This window comes from Magallana gigas, chromosome 4 (assembly GCF_963853765.1).
Source record: "Magallana gigas chromosome 4, xbMagGiga1.1, whole genome shotgun sequence".
NCBI classification, from domain to species: domain Eukaryota; kingdom Metazoa; phylum Mollusca; class Bivalvia; order Ostreida; family Ostreidae; genus Magallana; species Magallana gigas.
The window spans coordinates 51,489,133-51,514,806 of record NC_088856.1 but is presented as its reverse complement, the minus strand read 5'-3'; the positions used below and the strand labels follow the sequence as shown (position 1 = coordinate 51,514,806).

Here is a 25,674-nt window from a genome sequence, read left to right as displayed (position 1 = left end):
CCAAATACATTCAATAGAATGCCTAGATTTAATTGCTTTCACATACTGGTACATTGGTAGATAAATATTCCAGTAATGCTCTTTGAGTTACATCAGTTACATCATATACATAAACAATGAAGAAACTTGCAAACAACATCAATCAATAATTATATACCAGTAAACTCTCTAAAACATCAAATTTCAACCACAAAAATGTTATAACAGAATTTAAATCCCATCAGCACTTAACAAGTTGAAGATAAAACTCTCTTAGAAAACGGTTCATTAACATGCACCAATGATGAATAACAATAATATCTATAAACACTCCGAAATGCAACAAACATAACAATACAGGTAACAGTTGTATAGACACACAAACTGATTGGTGGAATCTCAGGATTAACATGTTAAAAATCAGTATCCTGGAAATATACAAGTAACTTCCAAAAACACAATCATTAGAAGTGGCTCAATTAATGTGGATTTGGCTGATAGATGTTTATATACACATATATATATATATACCTAATAAGTGTTATTCATAAATTCACATTATCTATAACAATTCATCAGTTATTCAAGCAAATATAAAAAAATTCAACTCCAATCCACAAAAATTAGTCCCCACAAATATAAATGATACCACAGTATCTCTAACATTTAATTAAAAAAAAAATATCAAACATAATGGTCATAAAAAACATATTTTCAAGAATCTGAGAACATTCCTAATTCAAAGCAAGGAATAAATATTCGCGAAAAATTGCATGAAGCTAATCTCGCTGATTTCATAATCTCACATTTTTTTGTCAGACAGTTGTAAATCAAAGTAAACTATAATATAATTTGGTATTCATGACTTTGTATTCTTGAGATTGACCCAAAATGGTTGAATCGCGGAATTAAATACTGGCGTAAGATAAGGAATCTACAGCATATAAACTTGAAAGTTTGGATTGACCACTGCATCTTAGTCAATTGGATAAGAGAAAATATGTTTATCCGTCTAAGTTCATATCTTCCAGGAGATCATCCACCATCCGCAGCCGTTCGTTTGCCTCCTCCATCTCGCTGTATGTCTGAACAAAGTTGGTGAGGTGGAAGCGGATATCATCGATGATTCCGATGGAATCCGTCTCCTCGCGCATTTTGATCTCTGACGCGTCCTCCATCACCAGTTCTCGGAAATCCTCTCTGTGAATCAGCTACAGAGAAAACATCTTAATTGACAATTATACTCATCTCTGTGGGTCAGCCACAGTGAAATCAAAACTGATTTAAACACAACACAATGATGATTATGCTGTTGTATTAAGATAACATGATAAATAGTCATTTTTCCCCTGATCTATAGGTCTGGAGTTATTTACTTTACAAGAAAAAAAATTAAATATTAAATACAAGATTTAAGAAATATAATAAAGTGTGTATGTTTAACCGACCATTTTTAATCAAATTTATTGTATTCTGTTTTAGCAATAATAAAGACTTTTTATTACAGTTTATAGTTTTATCTTTAATTTCAATGTGCAACTCACAAATTTTAAGTACTATGTTATCTTAGAAGATAATGAAAAAAAAAAAAGATATGATAAGAAGTTAAACAAAAATTATTCCCTACCAATTAAATATACATGTATATAAATACTGTATACAGGGATATAGTCATCTCTGTTTTATTTTTACCTCTTTCACCCTTGTTGTCAGAATAAATTTTAAGCTTGGCAAATTCCAATTCTCAAGTTATTATTTTTTTTTTAACGCAACTGTGCCTGGACAAATTCAAGAAGGGATAAAACTGTTAGAAAGTGTAAAAGGGCAAAAATAACGTGCCAAAAAATACCAATACAACTTATTTCTACTGCCACTGAACTCACATTAACTAGGTTGTTGGCGATAAATTCCGAACACTGGTCCTCGAGTCTGGCCTGGTTAAACAGACGGGCGGATCTAAGAACTTGCAGCACATTATCGGAGTTGATGTATTTACCGATACAGTTGGAACACTGTCGTTTCAGGCCCGGCAACATGTAGAGATCAGCGTACCATAGAATGTCATAGACCGTGTTCTCTGACAGCTGAAAGCAGACAGATATGATTTAACTTCTAACAAGATATCTGTGAGCCCTTGCTCTCATGTGAATATGCAAAATAAGCAATGTTGACATCTAATAGGAAGTTGACATCAAATTTAACGAAGAGTGTGTTAAAAATTCACACATCTGTGATTGACAGTTGCTGAAATATCTTAAATTTTCGTGAGTAAGCCTTATCTAAACCTGTGTTGTTCAACAACTATACGACTAGGGCTGGTTCGTGGCAAGAAAAATGTGCGACAATGAGGCTCTTGTGAATCTTGCGAAATTAATATCGCTCACGAAAAGTAGGTGGTTAACAAAATTTGACTTATTCAGTAAACTGTCTGATAGCAGCACTGACCTGACAGGAGTCCTGGTAAATGTAATACATTATCTGGGTAAAGATATCACAGGGCACGTCATTGAGGGTCACCAAGGGGAGATTATTCTCCAGGCGTCTGCTCTCCCCAAAGTGGTCATTCAGCAGGGCCTTGAAATAATCGCTTCTCCCACAGAAAAATACCTTAAACAGAAAAATAAAGCAATCAGCAGGGTTTTCATTTTACAAAACACTTAATGACAAAGTTGTATACATACATGTGTATATACATCTTGGCATAAAATGAAAATATTCAAAAATTATTTATTCACACCCTTTTTAATCTTTTATAATCACATTTTACTTATATTGTGTTGAACTATGCATCATTTTTATTTTCAATTGGTTGTATATCCTAAGTTTTATTGTAAAACACACCCCACACCTTAAAATAATCAGTTCTCCCATAGAAAAATACCTTCAGTTGAACAGAAAAGAAAGGAAAATAAACTTTTGCATAAAAAAGTCCTCTTACTAGAAAAAATATATCACAGGAAACCCACTGTTGATAACACTTAGTTATTGTTTTCATCATGATTTTGATGATGGAGAAAAGAAAATATTCAAGTGCTCAATAAGTCAACCTTAGATTTTCAAGTGCAGAGGTACATGTTGTTGGAACGCCATTTCTGACCTTGTGACAGAGGAACTTGTGTCCTTCCACGCTGAAGCAGACATCTGGGTAGAAGGACGCGTACTCGGGCTCAAACGGAAGCTCTCCCTGCACCTGTGTAAGGATGAAACAGAATGAGATCGATGCACAAATATGTAAGGCCCCCAAAAATTAATGTATAATATTCATTTGGTTCGATAAATTCAAAAACAGGTATTTTCTAATGTTTAAAGATTTCTGAAGGGGAATAACTCTATTTTTATGATTTAGTTATTCCCCTATTTAGTATGACAATAACATTAATCAATGCAGCCTTGCCTGACAACGAATACATTAATTCATTTACATGTATTAACCAAGTTCTTAAAAAACCAAGTTTTGCAGTCACCAGGGTTGCCTCTAAAAATTGAAGGAGAAGGAAGAAATTAAAAAGTAGAAGGGGGACTGTGGGTCTAGCTTATAGCCTGGCCGTGTTTGAAATGCAATAATAGCCGGATAATTATGTAGTTATAAGTGGGGGAATTTATGCCTCCAGGGTCTTAGAGACAACCTTGAGTCACAATATATTCAGTGCACAGGGTAAATAATAACACAACAGAGTTAATTCCCCATGTAGAGGTATCAATTGCAAATAAATATAGAGCTTTGAGGAGTATTCATTACATGGTTTGTATGTGGAAGTTCAATTTCTACTTTGTGTGCTTGTTTCTGTAAAGAGAGGGGTAATAGAGATGTTCCAGAAGAGTATGATTTTAAATTTTTATTTTTAAATATTATATGCCAAATTAATATGCCTAAAATAAATGTTCTATAAAATGACCAAGAATAAAACTGATAATAACAAGAGAAATTACATAACTTCCATGTATTTTTAAAATTTAAGACAAATGATTTAAAATCATTTACGGTAACTCTTTCAGAAAAGAATGAAATGCTGAAAACACAGGATAAATCTCTTACAAAGGTGGATAACTCTCGAGGTAGTGCTCGATCAGCTAGCTTCCCAAGGTCAAACTCAAGGTCAAACGAATCTTCTGACTTCTCTATCAACAGGTTTGTGATGTTAACGCCAGGCTTCTGCATTTCTGAAACAGATTGATCACAGATGTATAATCTCAGCAGAACTTCTGCTCTGAGCTTGATAATTGAAATGATGCCTTCTTTGAGCCAAATTTCAAACAAGATTGATCATGGATTTAATCTTGGCCAAAGCCTATACACCATGCAAATGTAATCTGTACCGAGATTGATCAATCAAAGATAGAGAACTTATTAAACTATCACTGTCAAATATACCATCAAAAGGTTTAGGGCAGTTTCTGCTTTATAAACCGCGAAGCTTAAAATTCAAATTTTTTTCTGTAAATCGTAGATAAAAACAGTCATTTGACCTTTAAATTGACATCAAATTGTACAAAATTCAAACATGAAATCAGGTAGATTAATTATTTTTTTTAAGTTAGTCTTACTATGGCGTCAACAACATTTTTTAAATGATATAATAAAAATAATTTTTAAGCCAATCAGAGAGCATGCTTAACAACCAGAATTAAATTATTTACTTGTCAAAGTCAGAAATTAAACCCCCTGAAATAGTGGTTACATACTTAACTTCTTAAACTACTAAAATTAAAATTTTACTGATTAAGTATTTATAACCTGGACTTATTAGAATAAAAAAAAATTATAAAGCAATGATTAACTGACTTTACAGAATTAATATTCAATTCACTGATTGAACTTTGGAATCAACTCACTAAATGAACTCTTTTTTTTGTAATAGTGTTTGAACTCACAAACAAGCTCTTTTTTGGTATTTGTGATTATGAGCTCTTTTTTCTGGCAGCTCACCAAATGAGCTCTGTTTTATTTATAACTGTGCATTAACTCACCAAATGAGCTCTGTTTTTTGTAAGCGTCCTCAATTTCTTTGATGAGTTCTGGTAGCTGGCACTGTCGGGCGAGTCTCTTACAATCCTCAATGTTGTCGATGTGTGTTTCTAGTCGACCTGCACACATCAGTAAAAAAAATTTTTTTTTTACAAAAATACATGTCATCAGCAAGTCCAAAATTGGCATGAACTGTTAGTGTGAGGGGGTCAGTGATGTAGGAGGAAGCTACAAATGGTTAAATAAAATGTTTAAATAATTAGAAACTATACCGATTAATTTTACGATGATTGAAAAATGAAACAACCATATTTTATGTTATTAAGTTTATTTATCTTATGTTAGTGCGAGGGGTTAACCCCTCAGTGATGTGGAAAGACACTTGAATATCCGGGAATAAGTTTCTGTGGGGTAGGGGAAAGGTCTAATTGTAGCTAGGAGAAAACCACAAATGACTCTTCTTTCAGGACAATGTGTCACATAAACTAATTATTATTATATCAAAATCCTGATAGACATGTATCACAATGCTATGTATATTGTTACATGCTTTTCAATACACACATATACATCCTGGTCAATGAAATTAATTTCAATGAACACTTATCTAATAATTATCCTTGTTGCCGAAATTAAGGTGTATTACTCATCAATATAAACAATTAAATCAAGTGTTATTTTATAAATAGTCTCTAATAGTTATAATATACTTTAATGTACATTAATATCGACAGATGTCCCATACCACAAGTAATGTAGGAAGTAAAAAATATTGTGGTTTTCATTCCCTTGAAAATAGTTACTTGTGATCATTTAATTGTAGATATTTTTTTTACCTGTGTAGATGTACTGTAACAGAGATCTGAAGGCCCATGGGACGACCTGTACAGGGACAGAAATACTTGTATAAGAACAATCCTGTAACACACTGCATGTACTGTTATACACTGTAGGAAGTACAGTGACTGTAGATTCCTAATTAAACGCGAGGTAATAAAGTCTGTGTAAAATCGCAAGAAGCGACTTTTGAAGATTTTAAAATATCACCTTCATTTTTCAGACAAAGTTGAACTATAGGAAATTATTCAATGATAACAAAAAATTGGTGATTGCAATTCTATATTCTTGCGATTTGATACAAAACAGCGGAATTACGGAATTAAGTACTCAGTGACATGTAAAATAAGGAATTTACAATTGGTTCATATTTTATAGCATACAGTAAATTCTGAATGAATTAACATCTGTGTAAAACGCAAGAAGCATCCCCCCCCCCCCCCCAAGTGGCTTAAAATTTAATTTCTGTCAGTAAATTTGTGGTAAGTGATCCTATCAATAAAATACCCTGGTATATTATTAGAAATTGCACTTCAGTGGACATTTGAGTTTGTGGATTAACTCAACAACCAATTAGCTACAAAAATTGGTATTCAATCAACAAATTTAATATTGATGAAACAACAATTAATAATAAAATAAAAATTATGTACCGGTAATTCAAAACCAAATTGAGTAATTAAGCTTGATTTTACTACTGCATACCAGCTGATGTTTGATAAAAATGTCCTTCCTGTTCTGCCAGCGAGTCTGGAACGACTCCGCGAAATACGAACAGCGGGCACTGAGGATGCAGCGATGGGCCGGAATCTTCTCTCCATGGACGTGAAATGTGACATCTTCATGCATCCCCATCTCCAACAATCTGGAAACGTGTTTGAGAGTATTCATTACTTCATACATTTTGGTCTAGCTCTTTTTAAAGGGAGATCAATACGGTCTAAAAATGGTCACGACCTCTCAAGCAATAAGGAATCATTCTTTGAGTATTACGAGGTAAAAATTATGGCCGGAGCTTGATCAAATCCCAATAAGCCCAATGGCAAATTATCCCCTCATAATATTCAAAGAATTATTCCTTATTCCAAAATATCATAGACACAATTAAAGCCCTGCATTGATGTGACCTGTGTAAGGGTACATGAACATCATAGGCACTTTTAGGTCACCATGTTATAGGACTTATATGCTTATAGGAATTCCTCGTAGAGATCCCATAATAACATTCTTGAGGGCAAAATGTGATAGAGCTATATTTTTACCATTTTAACAAGAATTTGGACTTTGGTAAGATGTTTCTTTTTCTTGCATCAAAACAAGTTAATGATGCTGGTTTCAAGTGAAATATACACAGATTGCGTAAACTTAGCTAAAAATCGTGATGATTTTAAAGAGCCATGGCTGAGCGGCCATGAATAAAATAGACAGGTCTAAGTGGCATTGCTGTTTGACACAACTAACCCAAATTTAAGCTTCTGTTAAAATGGTTCTAAGTCTTACCTACATAGAAACTCCGTGTAGAGGTCCCTAAAAATCATAGTGACTTGGAAGACACCATGTGATAGCTAGGACTGCGTTGATGTCTTACCTGCGTAGGAACTCCTCATAGAGGTCCCTTCGTAAGGTCTTAGAGGACACCATGTGAAAGGACTTCAGTAGGTTCCTGATTTCGTTGTTCAGAGCCCCGTACAAGCACCGCTCCCCGTCAAATGTGTTAGCCTCACAACGTGCACCTACAGAAAGGAGACATTTATCATAATTTTTTTAAGTATATGTACCTTACTGGCTTAGTGATAATGTCAATGTGTTGGGGGTTGACATTCTTTTTTATCTGATCCAATTAAAGCATCTATTGTGAAAGTATTCTTCAAATATCTTAGTATTAAAAATTTTATTCCATTAGAAAGAGAGTCCTGAAAGATTAATGTCCTGTAGGGTTTAATTTTACTTTATTTTCAAGTTCATTGGTAAATTAATATGTAGATCCATTTAGTACCTAAGAAAAAAGATGCATAAACTTGTACTACAATTCCTAAATAAACACGAGGAATTAATATTCATGTAAAAAAACCACAAGAAGCAACTCTCACAGATTTTTAAAATTTTGCTTCTATTTTTCAGACAATTTTGAACTAAATGAAATTATAACAAAAAAATGGTGTTCGAGAAATTATATTATATAACAGTGGAATGGCGAAACTAAGTACTGGCGTAATATGAAGAATTTACAGTATTTGATGGACAGCACTTGTACTATTACAGCATTAATTAAATGCCACTTATCTTACCATTCTCGAGCAGGTATTTGACAACATCTTTGTGTCCACACAGACAAGCATAGTACCTGAAATATACATAATATATCAAAGTTTGAATGACAACTGATTGAAAATGTTTTTTAGAATATGAGAACTGACTCATTATGCATACTGTATAACAGGAAAATATCATGGGGATAAAGATTACAGTTTTCTAAATTTGCCGATATTGGTTCACAGAAGGAAAAAATACAAAAACCTAAATACACATATTGGTACTACATTTTCTTTCTTTTGATCTGTAAACTAGACATCTTCTCTAATCAAGGGTTTACAATACATAGTACATGTATTATACCTTAATCTGCATGAATCTGATTAAACTTGGTGCAATACTGATCCTGTTTATATTAATTAAAGTGAAAACATGGAAAATGCACTAGACAATTTGCCAAACAATTATTTATTCTTTTTATCATGGTTTTTATATATACAAATTAATATTATGAATGCAATATCTAGCTTGGGTATATAACATCATTTATTCAAGTATTGTTTGATTAATGAACACCAGTGCATTGCATGATCCATCTAAAAGTTGCTGATGAGAAAAATGGTCACCTCTCTATATTAAGTATATAATTATAAAACTAGTTCATCCAAACATAAATTTTAATGCATTATACAGTGTGAACAATTTCATTTACAAGTAACAGTTATAGATACTCATTGTTGCAGTAGTATTTGGCTTACAATGGAGTGCTGTCCCATTTATCTCGGACATTCAGTTCGATTTCTTTCTGCTCTACCAGATACCTGTTGAAAATATTTATTGGACATTCACATAGATAATAAAGTAACTAGATATGTTGTTTCAGTGCATGTATATTACTGGTGCATGTAGCTACCTCACTTCATGTTCCAACAAAATTTGGATTACTGTGAATCAAATGCAATTAACTTTTGGTTAGGAAGTTTTTCTATTTGTCTATAGTTTGTAAAATTGATCCCCAAGAAGTTTTGGATATACTGAGGGATCAATCTCCGTAATAGTACAGCTAAAGAAAAAGTTGTTTACCAAAAGTTGTTGTATTTCATCTATTCTAATGTGGATTTATATCAAAAGTTTCAACATCAATAATTCTTATTTTTTGCACTTTAAATTTATATCCCATTTGGGCTATCATATATCCCAAACGGGCTATTATATCCCATTTGGGAGATTGGTCCCAACCTGTTAAAGGGGCATGGTCACCATTTTTGTCAAAAATTATTTTTTCGATTTTAATATTTACAATGCTTCAGTAAAGCATTTTTAATATGCAACCAAAATTTGAGTATCATTCGTTGCATCATTCTTTGCGTCATTCTTTGCTATGTAAACAAAGCGTTTGTTTACATTTTGAATGTTGAAGTGTTAAAATTAATGTGTTTAAAGTTAGAAACTGTTTATATATGCTTAAAATGAATAAAAAGATAGAAAAATCAGCTTGAAAAAGGGTTTTACTGGTATATTGAACCTATGTAAACAAAAACAGGGCAAGCGCCTTGTTTACATGACAAAGAATTGTGAGCCCTGTATCTTGCTTATCACTCCACGAATGACTCTTGAAATTTATTTGATCACTAGGAATGCATTTCTAAAGCACTGTAAATAATAAAAACAGAAAAATAGAATTTGACCAATATCGTGACCATGCCCCTTTCAATATATGGAGTGAAAAACATTTCAAGGTAAAATCAACAATGTAATGTAAATCCATGTAACATATTCCATTACCATGTCACTGAATGTTCGACATGGGCATAGACTGAAATCTGCGTCTTTTGCTACAAACGGCAAAATCAGCAAAAATTTACTCTTTAGACTAACAGAAAGTATTTTACTAAGTTAACAGGTTAACGTTATGCAATGTCAATAAAGTAATCTGTCAAAATACAAAGTTATTGACATGAGTTTTTAAACTCGCTTACTTTAATTTTTGTAAATCTCCTCTTCTGCAACAGATAAACAACTCATGCGTGTCCATGTTTGTTTACAAACACAGCAGCATCCGCTTTTTACTCATCTGTGTTACGTCTGTCAGCTTGTTTACAAAACTTCGAGGCCGCTTCTAATATTAGCAAATACCAAAGTAAAATAATTAGTTATGTTTAGAGTAAACTATCACTAAGTAATAATTTGATCTATATTAATGTAGAAGTAAATAAATTATAAAGTTTGAGACATCGAAAAGTATCAATTAATTTTTTAAAATCAGAATTGATAAAACGAAAGTGGGTCGCTTAAGTCATCATGACTAGAAAAGATGGGATCCCCCGCCGTTCCCAATTTTGATCCCCAACGGTAAGCATGTCGTCTGCTGTCATGATTGTCGCCGCAGCGGTTTCAGTCCCATTTATCGCCATTCTCCTGCACAAGGCGAGAAAGCACAGGAAACCGTACCGTAAAAAAGTAATATCCATTTTCACAAGGTTCCCTAGCCCTGGGGTAACGAAGACCCGCCTCATACCGTGCTTGGGTAAAGAGGGAGCGGCTTATGCACAGCGCAGAATGGTAATGATTTTTATATCGAAGCAAAGGCATAGAATGGTATTTAACTTATTGTAATAGAATAGGAGGAGAGACCACAAGTAGATGCACTCAAACCCATACAAAACCTCAACACCTGTACACTGCCCATCAAGCTAAAGCCCTATTTAGTGCGGAATCAAGTGAAGTCGTACCCAACCCGACTCGCACCCAAACAAACTCGTACTCAAATGGTCCGGTCGTACCCAAAACTGAGTGGTTCACTCGCACCCAAATATTTGAGTACGACTTCACTAGTGAACTCGTACCCACAGGAAAAAATATATTTATACTAAGAAAATAAAATACAATAGTTTTCATTCATATTCATTCATATTTTGTTATGTTTTTTAGTTATGTTTTATTTAACAAATTTATATATATACAAACATCTCTAGATCTCAGTGTATTTGAATACGGGCAGATCTATATTTATTATAAGAAAATAAAATGAATGGCTTTTATTCGTATGTTGTTATGTCTTGTATATTATCGATAACATTAATATGCAAATTGTATAACTAATTTGAAAGAATTTGTTATAAAAATCTAGTACAATCTAGTTCTGATGCGGACGGATCAAAGAATGATTATGAGCAGGTTAACTATCATCAATTAAAATTAATTGCTTTATGTGATTCCGTTCAACCGATCAACCAATGAGTTTGTCAGCACAAAATAAACATGCTGCTCATAATTAAGAAGAAATTAAGAAGAAAAACACATTTTCATCACTTTTGGAAGTTTTTATTATTAAACATTATATGTATATGACATAGAACTACAACAAATACACATGTGAGCGTATTACTGAAGTATATAACTGTTTAAGTACATACAAAACTAGCTGTCATATTATATGTTTAAGAGAAATAGTCCAAAATCCTTTTAAAACTGAAATAGACACTAGTTTAATATATTATATATTAATTTAAAAAAAACTTTGCAAACCCCCGGAGATGAAATTATTATTTAGGCTAATTATTCAAATTGACATAGAACTACAACAAATACACATGTGAGCGTATTATTGAAGTATATAACTGTTTAAGTACATACAAAACTAGCTGCATGTCGGTAGCTCCCGATCTGAACAAATGCGGATGGAAATTTTTTTCCGAATTAGAGCTACAGACATGCATCTAATACAAAACAATAAAGTTTAAAGCAAACGCCAAAAACTACCGTGGGTACGAGTTCACTAGTGAAGTCGTACTCAAATATTTGGGTGCGAGTGAACCACTCAGTTTTGGGTACGACCGGACCATTTGAGTACGAGTTTGTTTGGGTGCGAGTGGGTTTGGGTACGACTTCACTGTAATTCTTTAGTGCAATAGTATGAGAGTGACAGTACTGAACTTATACTGTATACAGTTTTTTCTGCCCCTTGTTATTTTTGCCCTCATCTGCAAACTTGCCAGCATTATTTAACTGACAAACTACTTAAAAAAAGATCTTTTAAATTTTCTGATTATCACAGTTAAAAATTAACATTATCATATTTAAAAATTATATTGAAAATGTCCATTCTTAGATATGACGAGTGACATCGAGGGTGAAAGTATACTCTGTACTCACTATCAGGTTAATCATGTTACATACAACAAAACACATTTTATAATCACAACATTGCTTTGAAGTTTATGCTATATGTAACATGGCTATGTGCCATTACAACTGAAGTGAACCAATGAATTAAATTCAGAGTACTTAATTAAACATGCTGACAACTTTTTTAGCAGTCTAGCAAAATTAAGCTTTGTAGCAACTTCTAATGATACAGTATCCCCTTATGATATGAAGTTGCATAAGTGGTCAGACTTCTGACCATTAATGATATAATTTTACCAATAAATGCAACAAAAATTATATCATTAAAGATCAATGATGTACTTATTTTGCATTTTTTTCTTATATCATTTGTGCATGGACGTGAAATTTGACCCCTAATTAATGATATAATTTTGAAATTACATGTATATCATTAGTGGACGGCTAGGTAGTTCTATAATCATGATAAAATATCATTAACGCTCAGAAGTCTGATCACTAGTGCTGCATTGCAAGTTTATATCATTTGTGGATATTGCATCATTAGAGGTTGCTACAAAGCTTCTCTCAATTTGGACAGCAAGATTGAATGATACTGTAGATTCCTAATTAAACGCAAGGAATTAATGGCCACCTAAAAGGGCGAGATGCACATCTCCCTGAATTTAAAATCTCACGTTTATTTTTCGGACAAGTGTAATCTAAATGAAACTATGCTAACAGTTCGGTGTTCACGATTTTATATTCTTGCCATTTGATGCAAACCGGCTGAATTGGATGGACAACCTGAGTGGGAGCTACAGTTCCGTACGTGTTAAATTGCAATTTACGGCGCACAAAAACTTGCTCTAGTTTTGGATTAATTAATCTTATTTACACACAAATTCTGTGGAAACAACAAGGACCATTAAATTCTTCAGACAATTTACTACCAATGTTGTTGCTTTACTTGCCTCAGACTTTTTTCATGAACAAGCTAATTGACCTTTGAAAATTAAGTAATTACCGGTAGGTTAAATTCACATGCAGATCAAGAATATCCATTTTGACTTGCAAACGAAAAAATCTTATTCAGTTAACAGAGCTGGTGATTGTGTTTTAAAGAATACCAGAGGCAAGTAAGGTGATAATATCTGTAGTAAATTATTCAAGGAATTTTTTGGAATTGAATACATGTACAGAATGTGTTTGGAAATAAGTACAGTAAAACACAGTGATAGAGAACACGCTTATAATGAATTGACGCTTACAGTGAAGGAATTTTCATTCCAATGCCAGATGTAAACTTGACATATATAACGAACTTCGCTTATAACAAAAAAAAAAATCACCCATCCCTGGCACTTGGTTATAAGTTTCTTTAATCAGTCCAAGACTAGCGCAAAATTTTGTGTGCCATTAATTGCAATTTTTTAATAGGCAAGGAACTGTAGCTACAGACCTGCAGCAAATATTACTTGAAATGAAATCACAGTATTGTATGATCGAGATGTTAACAAATACATGTAAATTTAATAGAGTTACCTTATTCATAAAAAGTCATGAGTAAAAAACCATATCAAGGTATCCAACAGAGTATAATTCTCCATTCCCGATATCCTTCTATAAATAAAAATATTTGTACCTAAGAATTCTTGTTTGCTTTTCTCATTAGCCAATGTTCTAGCTTATTCAACAGCCTTCAAACTTGAAACAACTCCTTTCTTAGGTAGGTAAATGGACTAAATAAAAGGGACATTTTAATATTAGTGGAGGTATTTATCTGTACTTCTCTTACATTTATTTAGAAGGGAAAGAAAAGAGAAGGGTAGGATTGAGAATTTTTTGAAAATCTTGGCTCTTTACGATTTCTTTGTAGACAGAACACATCTTGGAGCGAATGAAAAAATACTGCAGACATCATGACGACACTGACATAGCTGTTTGGTACAATGGTTCCACCGAGGACAATATGCGATACTGGCTGATCCCCAAATCAGGGGGAGATAACTTCATGTACTTCTTCCAACAGCCACCAGGTGGCCTCGGAGAAAAGTTAAGGGAAGCAGCTTTGTCTGGGTTTAGAGGAAACAGAGAGTATGTAGTAATAATAGGTAAAAATAAAACTTGAAATATGGAAAATTATATTTGTATGGATCAATACAATAATGGTTATATCTGAATCTGTGCAGTAAAAAGTCAGTTAATGACAAGTCCTAGGGACCTGTGGATTAAATATACTTCACTTTAGCAGTAATTCAACCATCATATCTATAACTTGATGAAATATTATCATGTTGAGATATTAGTGTATGCAAGATATCAATGTATGTGTTTTCTCTCCCTAGCTATGAGTACTATGTGTGCTCATCAATAAAGTTTTACAATTTGGTCTCATGGCACCTGTTGGTGTACCAATTATCCTACATTACTGATCAAATAATAATGTTCCTCTCCACAGGTTCCGACATACCAGGGCTTGAACCTGGGGTGATGGAGGAAGCGTTTGATGCCCTGGGGGGTGGGACTGAGATGGTGCTGGGTCAGGCAGAGGATGGGGGGTACTTCCTGGTGGGCTTCTCCAAGGCTGCTGTCCACAAGATAGGTAGTAATGTTACCTATAAACATTAAACATTGGTTGTTATTAAACAATTTGTCAGATGAGTGAATAATCTACAAATGCACATCCAATCAAAATAATACATTTTCAACCCATATCTTTCTCATGTTTCTGGCTGAATCTGTTAAAGGTTTGTAAGAAGTGGAGCAGATCAGAAACCCTTAACTGGCTTTGATAGAACATGAACAGCGCTCGAAGCACAAGTAGTCTTTGAGGGGTGTTTTAATTAAGTACATGTATTTGATAAACAGTTAAGGAGAGCTATGATTTTTTATGTCTTGATAGGAGCTGTTTTTGATGGGATCGACTGGGGAACAGAGAAAGTGTTCCAACAGCAGTGTGCTAAAGCCAAGGAACTGGACATCAATCTCAAGATTCTAAACACAAAACTGTCTGATGTGGTAAGTACCGGTAATATTATAGACTGCACTGTCTAATGAGAGAAATACTGTAGAAGCACATATTTTTGTTGGGTTAAAATTTCATTGTAACAGTTTTTAAACCAAATACAATTTCGCTGGCATTTAATTTCATCATATCTTAATCCCTAAAATGTATTGCACATCAAATCTGTAATTATTAATACATGTACTTGGGTGAAAAAATTGTCATGGATTTACGTTCGTTGATTTATACCACCAATGAAAATAATGAAATTAAATCCTCAAAGAATATTTCTGCTTTTACAGTATCCCATACCACACTAAAGGAAATTTCATATAATATAATTTAATAACTGTAGTTCTACTCACCCTCATTACACGTCGGAAAATTTAAAACAGGGTTAATTTAATGTAAATTTATTATTTTTATCCCTTCAAATCAACTTGTATTGGTTAAGGAGGCTAGATGCTCAACAAATTACATGTATCCATAAGATCTTTCCTTACACTTTAATTATGAATTGAACAGAAAATCCAAATATTTTAGGTTATAAAATTTGAAAAATTTTGTGCATCTGTATTCCTAGGGTACACAGATTTTTACTCTCAGTGAGTTTAATTTTTCTGAGAATGACCACAACCATTCTGTTGTCAGAATCGAAAACTGGGTTGAAATTATTGAGATTTGGATTAAATCAACATAGGCTAAAAAAAAATAACCATACATCCTCGATTCTTGTTTGTCTTGAAATGATTTGTCCTAGTAGCAATATAAAAATAAAACCTGTGCACCCCCCTCCCCAAAAATATTTCATGCATCACTCATTTAGTTCTGGTTTTGTTTTGTTTCGTGGGTTCTAGCTCTTTGAGTGTTATTTGACAGGACACGGAGGAAGATTTGTCAGTGTTAGAGGGGGCCCTACAGATTCATCGCCAGAGTTTGACGGACAGGAAGTGGAGTGTGATAGTCCCGACAATGAATGAGGAGGAAAACATCATCAGAACACTGCAGACGGTCTGCCAGGTGAAAAATGAGTGAGTGAAAGGTGGAGGATTGCATGATAAACAAATGAGTGAAGGATAAAAAAAAATACATGTATGAGTGAAGGATTGAAGAAAAATGGTTGATTATTTTAAATTGATGACATCTAGATGTGTGCCAGGTTAAGGAGTGATGGGCAGAGAATTACATCAGTCCTATATTTAGAATTACATCATCCTATATTTAGAATTACATCAGTCCTATATTTAGCAGTTGGTAAGGCTAAATGTATTAAAAGTCTGAGATGGGAGAAAGATTATATTCCTTTGAGAAAATAAGAATAAAGGGCTTCAAATGTAGGCCATTACTTAGTCATTCAGGGTTATTGAGTTGTGGGGAGAGGGAGGGTGTTATATCCAGTGCCTACTATTATAGTGACACCCAAGTTTTACACAAATACGATATACCCAGTACTTGCTTTTTCCCCCCTATTGTCACGATGTTTAGTTAAAAAAAAAACCTTAGAGCATAGTAAAAAAAAGAATGAAGAAGAAAAAATGATGATTGAACTTATTGATTGCTAATTAGTTAACCACATTTTGAATGTTGAGCTATTTGTTGTTCATGTAGAACTGTAGCAGTGAGGCCAGAATACAGGAAATAATTGTGTGTGATGGCGGCAGCAAGGATAACACAGTTCAAAAGGTCAAGGACTTTTCTCAGAGGGTCAATGTTCCTGTCAAGGTCACTCACAGTCAGCCGGGTTGGTTTTTTCAGTCTTTAAACAGAGTTATAAATATTCATGTGTGGATCCAGAATTTTTTTCCAAAGGTGGGGGATGGGTGGGGGGAGTCTGAGGCATATTGCATATTTGTGATAATTTTACTATGTAAATAAAATAAATTTTCATTTTCGGGGGGGGGGGGGCCCTCCTGACCTCCCCTCTAGATCCATGCATGTTGTTCTTTTCCCAGCTCTCATACAATTTAATGAAAATAGGTACGAATGGTAGAGAATGATATATTTGTCATATTTTTGTTGAAATCTTATGGACTATCCTCTGACAAGTAAATTTTTTATGTTTATTATGCCAACATTGTACATATGACTTCATTTAGATTACATTTCATGAATACTGCAGTGACAAGTGATTAATTTTGAAGAAGCTGGAAAAAAATGATATCATGATACTGTAAAAGCTGCATGGTGGTTAAGTACGCATTTTCTATGGTCAAACAATAGCCTGGGAGTTAAATATATAGATATATGATTTACCTCTCTAAAGTTGAGAGTTTTTTTTACCAAACCTACAGGGTTTTTTACGCGTAACTAGACTAAGTGTAAATTTCCCCATGCCTAAATAACCACTTTTACAGTAGACCTTAAATTAAGGTTAAAATCTGTAAAAATAGGCACCAGATAGATCACTTTTAAGATCACATGGAGTTTTAAAATATCAGTGATTGTAAAAATCATAGCTGCATGTCTGTTGCTATATATCTTACAGACAGTTAGATTAAGACAGGAGCATACAATGCATCAAAGTCATACAAGATTCTCATATTCCCTTTCCTTATACTTGAAGTATAAGATTATTTTGCACATAAAACCTATCAGCAAGCAGTGTAAATCAAATGCTTTTTATGCATGCTGATCCAATGTATTATCATTAACTTCTAGTGCCGTTGTGTCTATCAAATATGTATTTACTAATAGATATTTCTCTGCTCTTTGATCAGGTCGAGGATTTCAACTCAAACACGGAGTAGAGGGAGCCACAGGTGACTTCCTGTTGTTTCTGCACAGCGACACCCACTTGCCGTCAAACTTTGATGTCGCTGCAGAATCTTGCCTGAAGAGGCCAGGGAATGTGGCGGGATCATTTGCGTGGAGCGTGGACACTGATAGGTTTGGGTTTTTTTGTCTGTCTCTTAATTGTCTTTATATAGCTCATCTACATGGAATGTAGTTTTCTATAGGTTTGTTTGTCAGAGCCTACTGTGATTTCATCAATATTCATTGAATACCAATTTGCGTGGATTTCGTTTTTAAGTTTCTCCATGAAATTAAATGTTCATTGAAGTGCAATATCTACTATCAATTTGTACTGAAAGGATAATTGGCCACGAATTTACGTATCCTTGAACATGTGATTTTCACTTTTTCCACGAAAAATGATACCCTTGAATATTAATGAAACCACAGTATACACTTAAACTTCGATATCTCAAACACTGATATCTCAAATACTGTAACAATGAATATGTCGATGTGATTTGTAAGTCCCAACCACAGGCACTTGTTTCTGAGAAAAAATTTACCCTATAGTATAATAATAACTAATTACAGTTATTATTATACTATAGGGTAATTTTTTTTTCTCAGAAACAAGTGCCTGTGGTCCCAACCACTGTTTTTTAAAGTATTTTACCCTCGATATCTCAAATAATCGGATATCTCGGAAGTTTTTAAATAGTCCCATATACTTTGAGATAACGAAGTTTGGCTGTATTTGTCTCATCTGTTGTGATGGAAAAAGGAGAGGGGGTTGTATTGAAACTACAACATGTAGTTAAAAATTTATTAGGCTTGTTTGTCTCCATTGATTGCAAGAGAAAAAGAAGAAAAAGAGGGGATTGTATTGAAACTACAACATGTAGTTAAAAATTTGATAGGTTTGTTTGTCTCCATCAATTTCAAGAGAAAAAAGAGAGGGGGTTGTATTAAAACTACAACATGTAGTTAAAAATTTGATAGGCATGTTTGTCTCCATTGATTGCAAGAGAAAAAGAAGAAAAAGAGAGGATTGTATTGAAACTACAATATGAATAAAAATTTGATAGGCATGTTTGTCTCTATTGATTTCAAGAGAAAAAAGGAGAGAATTAAGAGGGGATTGAGTTGGTAATTAATATTAAAATTGCTAGATTTGCTTTAAAATATACATGTGAATGTTTAATTTAAAAGTAAACAAATAGGAAGTATTTTGGTTTTCTTTTACCAATGCTATTATTACATTCATGCACGTACATGTAGAGAACATTTATAATAACTATAATTATAATCAATACAGCATTCTTGTCCTTCAGTCTTCTTGAGAGTAGTTTTTGTATTTGTCCATTTTAGAAGCGATGGTTGGTTTTTCAACCTGGAGATGAGAATTTTAAAATACTTCACCAACAGGAGGATACAGAATCATGGTACTGTAAGGTCAAGGATGGCCTTCCTCTTATTAATTATTGTTAAAATTAAGTTTTGCCAATTCCTTACTTATCACTGTGTAAATCTTAATAAGGAAAGATAGCATATAAAATTTTTTATCAATCTAAAACACCAATCTAGTAGCTGCAATAATATAGATATAGCCCTCTCCCTTTTTTTTTTCTTTTTAGCTCACCTGAGCCAAAGGCTCAAGTGAGCTTTTCTGATCACAATTTGTCCGTTGTCTGTCGTTGTCGTCGTTGTCGTTGTCGTCGTCGTCGTTGTTAACTTTTCACATTTTCATCTTCTTCTCAAGAACCACTGGACAGATTTCAACCAAATTTGGCACAAAGCACCACTAGGTGAAGGGGATTCAAGTTTGTTCAAATGAAGTGCCACGCCCTTTTTAAAGGGGAGATAATTGAGAATTAATAAAAAATTGTTGGTATTTTTCAAAAATCTTCTTCTCAAAAACTATCAGGCCAGAAAAGCTCAAATTAAAATGGGAGCATCCTCAGGTAGTGTAGATTCAAGTTTGTTCAAATCATGGTTCCCGGGGGTATGGTGGGGCCACAATTGGGGGATCAAGTTGTACATAGGAATATATGGAGAAAATCTTTAAAAATCTTCTTCTCAAAAACTATTAGGCCAGAAAAGCTCAAATTAAAATGGAAGCATCCTCAGGTAGTGTAGATTCAAAATTGTTCAAATCATGGTTCCCGGGGGTAGGGTGGGACCACAATTGGGGGATCAAGTTTTACATAGGAATATATAGAGAAAATCTTTAAGAATCTTCCTCTCAAAAACTATTAGGCCAGAAAAGCTCAAATTAAATTGGAAGCATGCTCAGGAAGTGTAGATTTAAGTTTGTTCAAATCATGGTCCCCGGGGGTAGGATGGGGCCACAATTGGGGGATCAAGTTTTACATAGGAATATATAGAGAAAATCTTAAAAAATCTTCTTCTCAAAAACTATAAGGCTAGGAAAGCTCAACTTTGATTGTAAGCATCCTCAGGTAGTGTAGATTTAAGTTGTTTAAATCATGGTCCCCGGGGGTAGGGTGGGGCCACAATAGGGGGGTCATGTTTTAAATAGGAATATATAGAGAAAATCTTTAAAAATCCTCTTCTCAAAAACTATTTGGCCAGAAAAGCTCAAATTAAAATGGAAGCATCCTCAGGTAGTGTAGATTTAAGTCTGTTCAAATCATTATCCCCGGGGGTAGGGTGGGGCCACAATTAGGGGATCAAGTTTTACATAGGAATATATAGAGTAAATCTTTAAAAATCTTATTCTCAAAATATATTAGGCCAGATAAGCTCAAATTAAAATGGAAGCATCCTCAGGTAGTGTAGATTCACGTTTCTTCAAATCATAGTCCCCGGGGGTAGGGTGGGGCCACAATTGGGGGATCAATTTTTACATAAGAGTATATAGAGAAAATCTTTTAAAAAATTTCTTTTAATAACTATTTGGCCAAGAAATCTCAAATTGGCGTGTAACCATCCTCAGATAATGTAGATTCAAGTTTGTTCAAATCATGGTCCCTGGGGGTAGGGCGGGGCCACAACTGGGGTACATTTTTATATATAGAGAAAATCTATAAAAGTCTTCTTCTCAAAAGTATTAGGCCAGGAAAGCCCAAATTTGAGTGGAGGCATCCCAGATCATATAGATTCAAGTTTTTTAAATAATAGTCCAGGGGTAGGGTGAGGCCACAATGGGGGATGAAATTTTAATTAGGAATATATAGAGAAATTCTTTCAAAATCTTCTTTTTAAAGACTATTTGGCCAGAAAAGCTTAAACTTGTGTAGAGGCATCCTCTGGTAGTGTAAATTCAAGTTTGCAAAATCACAGTCCCTAGTGGTAGGGCGGTACCGTGATGGCGGTTTGAATTTTTACATAGGAATATATAGAGAAAATCTTTAAAAATATTCTGGGAAAGTTTTTGGTCCAAAACTCAGAACTTAGTGTGAAAGCACAGGTTATGAGATTAAAGGTAGATTTAAGTTTGATGAAACCATGATTCCCTAGAGAATAGTGGGGCCACGAAATTGGGGGGGGGGGGGGGGTATATAGGAATAGAGAAAAATCTTAGAGGTACAACAACAAAAGGGGCTTGGTATTTACCAAAAAATAAGAGGTGGATAAAAATTGGCAGATTTTCAATTTTTTTTAACAAGATCTACTGTACTCAGTTGTCAAGATATTATGATACTGTAATGCTAATTTGATCAGAATTAAGGCAATTGTTGCTCAGGTGAGCGATGTGGCCCCTGGGCCTCTTGTTTTGGATGGGGGGGGGGGGGGGGCTCCTCTCCAGTAAACATTAAATAAAAAAAATCTTAGAGGGTTAGATTATTGCAGCTACATGCAGGTGATCTAGATGAAACTGGTTTCAATTTCTATTGACTTTTTACACATTTTCAGAATTGCCATTTGGAGATAATGCCATGTTTACAACCCGCCATGTTTACGACCAGATAGGAGGATTCCAGGAAGTCTATCTATTAGAGGACGTTCTCTTGGTAACAGAGTTCTCTGTTCTTGAATTAATTGAAAGTTTTGAGATGACTAATGCATCTGTGACAGTCAGACCGGTTTGATTGCTGGCGCCAAATAGCTCAGTCAGTGGAACATTTGACCAGAGAATCAGGGGGCCCAGGTTCGAATCCTGGTCTGATCTGTCAATATTTCTCCCATACTGTCACACTTGGTGCCATTCAGACCAGCAAGTTGTAGTGTTAGATTCAGTTGTTTCTTTAGACTATTTAAAAAAAAATTAATTAATCTAATTAAGGCTTAAAACTCTTGGCTTGGGAAAATGTATTGTCAGGAACAAATTATTAATCACATTTTTTTTTACAGGTAAATTGAAGATACATGTACATAATTTGACAGGAACAAAAATTAAATGCTCTGTTTTTGAACAGGTAGAGGGGCTTTGGAAAGTCGGCCATATTGGAATAGCAGAAGGAGAGCCTGTTATCACGAGCGCACGTCGATGGAGGAAGTGGGGCCTCTTTAGGGTTAGTGTCTCTGCAGTCAGTGTCCTTATGAAGTTGTCGGGCTTACTGAAGACTTTTAATTAATGTCAAAATGAAACAAAGAGCCAGCTGATTCCATCATCTGTTCTCTGAAAGGTCCCTGACAATTAGCATTATGTATTCAAACAGAATATTTATTCATAAAAAAAATATGACACTTTGATTCTCATGATAGTACCATCATGAAATGTGTTGATCAGCAGCACAAGAATTACAATTACTGTGCATACACTTTTTTTATCAAATGAAAGAAAAAAAGTTTAAAGCAACATTTGATCTGTTGGAACAGAAAGCAAGCCAGTGCTGGTGGTCTAAACTCGAGTCACACGTTTATTAAAATTTTACTAACTGGGTACTAAATAAATGATCTATGACTAAAGGTCTGAGAGCATAACAAGTTCAAATAGTATTTCCTTTATTATTCTAGATAACTGGCCTGAACCGCCTCATCTTGTTTGCACATTACCTGGGTGTCTCCACGGAAACGCTGGCTCTGTGGTATTATGGAGACAAGCTCAGAGTTGTCATGGCAGCAAACAAAAAGAATGCCTGAATAAATGTGTTGATTCTTATTTGACCTTACAGAAGGTCATGGTGACATTGTGAAAGGAAGAATAGGTACCCTAGAACAGATCTGGATGAAGAGTTAGTGTTAAGTTCAAATTCATGAACAAAAGCTATTGCATGTAGACGTACTGATAGAATTAGCATCTGATACATTGACAAGTGTAACAAGCTTGTATAGCATAAACAACATGTGTACATAAATGTTTTATAATAACTGTTAGATTTATATGACATTTTATCTATTTTTTGTATATTTTAATGTTTTTATGAATATATGTTTCAGATATACCCGCGGTGCATGTCTTATTTTGAATAAAAAAGAAAAACTAGTACTGTACATGTACATGATTGTATTTTTAATAAAGAACATTTATATTTTATTTATTTTGTACATATTTGAAATAATTATAATTCGACTATAATTATAAATTGATTCAGGTTCAAGAAAATACCCCAAATTGGGTAATATTAATCAAATTGCATACAGTCTGTAATTTCTGGCATTATGGAAGCCATGAATTTTAAAATATTGTACATACTGAGATAAAAGATTGGTGCATGAAGTTGGATAATTATCTGGCCCCATGCAGTAGTTAATAATATTAATCTACTCTGCATGACCATGCATCACATAATCCTTCACCCTTGAAGATCAACATCACAGGGTTTTTTTTCCTGCCAGGAGTTAATTAACCTGTCCTTTCCAGGCCGAGGTTATTCACCAAAATGTAAAGGGATGGCAAAAATAATGACGATTCATCAGAATTTCCATTTCTGTGGATTTCGTTGTTTGGTTATTTCAATTAATTTGTGTTAACATTGCGTAAAGCATTACCAATTACATGTACATTGTTTTGACAGACTCCTATGCCACAAATTTACATATACATTGTATATATTCTTCATACTGTCTTTTAGACAGAATGCCCAAGAATATATATGAAACCTACATAAATGCCATTTTATGCAGATATGATTCAGAACTTACTTTCTTTTGGCTGAGCTCTGGTGAACTTTCAGGCCCATGGGCCTAATGCATTTTCTATAAGAAGGTTATTGATTGGTCAGCAAATTACCCATCATATATTTTGAATAATTTATACATGACATACTTTGGCCATTTATAAACAATATGTATTTGTTTAAGAAAAAAAAATTCAAATGTTTTCGCTTAAAAGTTACAGCATTCATATTTAAAATTTTTTCATCAACTCATGAAGGCCCTTTGTCTTCTTAATGGTTGGATGTCGAAATCCTGCCAAATGTAGAGAAGAATTAGGCAAGGATGCCCAGTGTTTGCACTTTTATTTATTTTTTTTGTTAGAAATACATGTACTTGCAATTCAACTAAGAAATAACGATGAAATTACTCGGTTTATCACTATGTACATGTAACTCTCAAAATTATACAACATGCTGACAGTTGTCCAAATTTGTTAAAAGATACAAACTCTGCTATTAACAAATGTAAAAAGGTTCAACATATATCTAACTTAAAAGTGGATGAATTTTTGACAGAACTCATTTAGAGCGATAATCTTTTCAATATGACACAAATCCATATTTATTTCGAAAACTGCATGGATAAAAAGTGGTATTTTCTATATCAAAGATGTTTTTGATGATCATGATGACTTGTATGACACTGAACATTTTATTGCATTATATTGAAAAGAAAAACAACATACTATACCCTGAATACATTGTAATTAAATAGGCACTCAAAGAGTTCCTAGACTGTTTTGACTGCTCTTTTAATTGCATTTAGAGATGTTAAAATAGAAAGAGAAGTATCGATCCATTTTGTTTAAAGATAACAATGTTGTAGCTGCAGAACTGTAGCTTTCCGGGAAAAAAATATTGACAGATTTTTTTCCCCGGAGAGCTACAGTTCTGCAGCTAACAATGTTGGTATTGTAAAGAATCATAAGAGTAGTTCTTTTATCACAATATTTTGATTAATACAAAATTTCAAAGACCAATATTTGAAATAAAGTGGCAAACATTTTAATTTGACAATAGATATATGGAAGAATATATATCAAAATTATGTCTATGTATGAGAACAAATATTGCTGAGTTTGGTAATAAACTTTTGAACGGCATTTTAAATAATAATCTGAATGTGAGTAAATGGAACAAAGATGTCAACTCGCTTTGCGAACACTGCCTGGTTGCCGGATATCATACATCTTCCGGCCATCTTTCATTTAAAATCAGCTTGCTCGTAGGGTTTGAAATTACTCGGAAAATATTAACTTCAGGTTTTTAGAATGAAATAAATACAAAAACAAGATTAAATTTATAATTTGGTGTCTTTCACTTGTTATAAAATTACAATTCAGCATAAATACAAAACGAAATGTAGATTTAAAAAGAAGTATATGTCATTTGTGAATCTTAAAAGTTAAAGTGAAAATGTCTTTGTTTACAACATCTGACTCTGAACATAGAATATAACGTTATATGTCTATGTTCTGAAGAAAGTTTGTCTTAGATGTGATGAAATAAATCTTGAAGGAGGCAATTATAAATATTTTAAATAGCTTTGTATGTATATATACTAGTATATAAGTAATAAAACTGTAAATTTATGTATTTATGCTACGTTTTAAATAATAAAAAAGGTCTTCGTCTTAAGATGATTTACTGATATAGTCTAACAAATCTAAAACTACTGTACTAAGCCCTCTTAGTCCAAAATTATGCGAATAAATCGTGGTATGAAA

At 33.6% G+C, this 25,674-nt stretch overlaps 2 protein-coding genes across 4 annotated transcripts; one reads left to right on the top strand and one right to left on the bottom strand.

Moving 5' to 3' along the window:
* Positions 1-581: 581 nt before the first annotated feature.
* On the bottom strand, positions 582-10,172 carry LOC105349047 (ankyrin repeat and BTB/POZ domain-containing protein 1). The gene is made up of 12 exons (XM_011458713.4): positions 10,015-10,172; positions 8,794-8,856; positions 8,071-8,126; positions 7,371-7,515; positions 6,488-6,647; positions 5,782-5,827; positions 4,948-5,064; positions 4,016-4,140; positions 3,077-3,169; positions 2,425-2,586; positions 1,863-2,063; positions 582-1,190 (listed from the first exon to the last, which is right to left on the bottom strand). Exons 1-12 carry the CDS (start codon positions 10,068-10,070, stop codon positions 984-986), a joined length of 1,431 nt encoding a protein of 476 aa, XP_011457015.3. The 5' UTR covers positions 10,071-10,172; the 3' UTR covers positions 582-983.
* A 146-nt stretch (positions 10,173-10,318) lies between these two features.
* LOC105349045 (uncharacterized) lies at positions 10,319-23,073 on the top strand. Of its 3 annotated transcripts, none has more exons than XM_066082812.1 (11): positions 10,319-10,597; positions 14,022-14,256; positions 14,604-14,750; positions 15,051-15,163; positions 16,029-16,169; positions 16,758-16,890; positions 17,867-18,035; positions 19,254-19,327; positions 21,762-21,859; positions 22,265-22,360; positions 22,806-23,073. In XM_066082812.1, exons 1-11 carry the CDS (start codon positions 10,394-10,396, stop codon positions 22,929-22,931), a joined length of 1,536 nt encoding a protein of 511 aa, XP_065938884.1. In that variant the 5' UTR covers positions 10,319-10,393; the 3' UTR covers positions 22,932-23,073. The 3 variants fall into 3 exon arrangements, with proteins under 3 accessions (XP_065938884.1, XP_019918188.3, XP_019918189.3); XM_020062629.3 differs by having other exon boundaries at positions 10,320-10,597; positions 14,604-14,747; positions 15,048-15,163; XM_020062630.3 differs by having other exon boundaries at positions 10,342-10,387; positions 14,604-14,747; positions 15,048-15,163.
* The last annotated feature ends 2,601 nt before the right edge of the window (positions 23,074-25,674 follow it).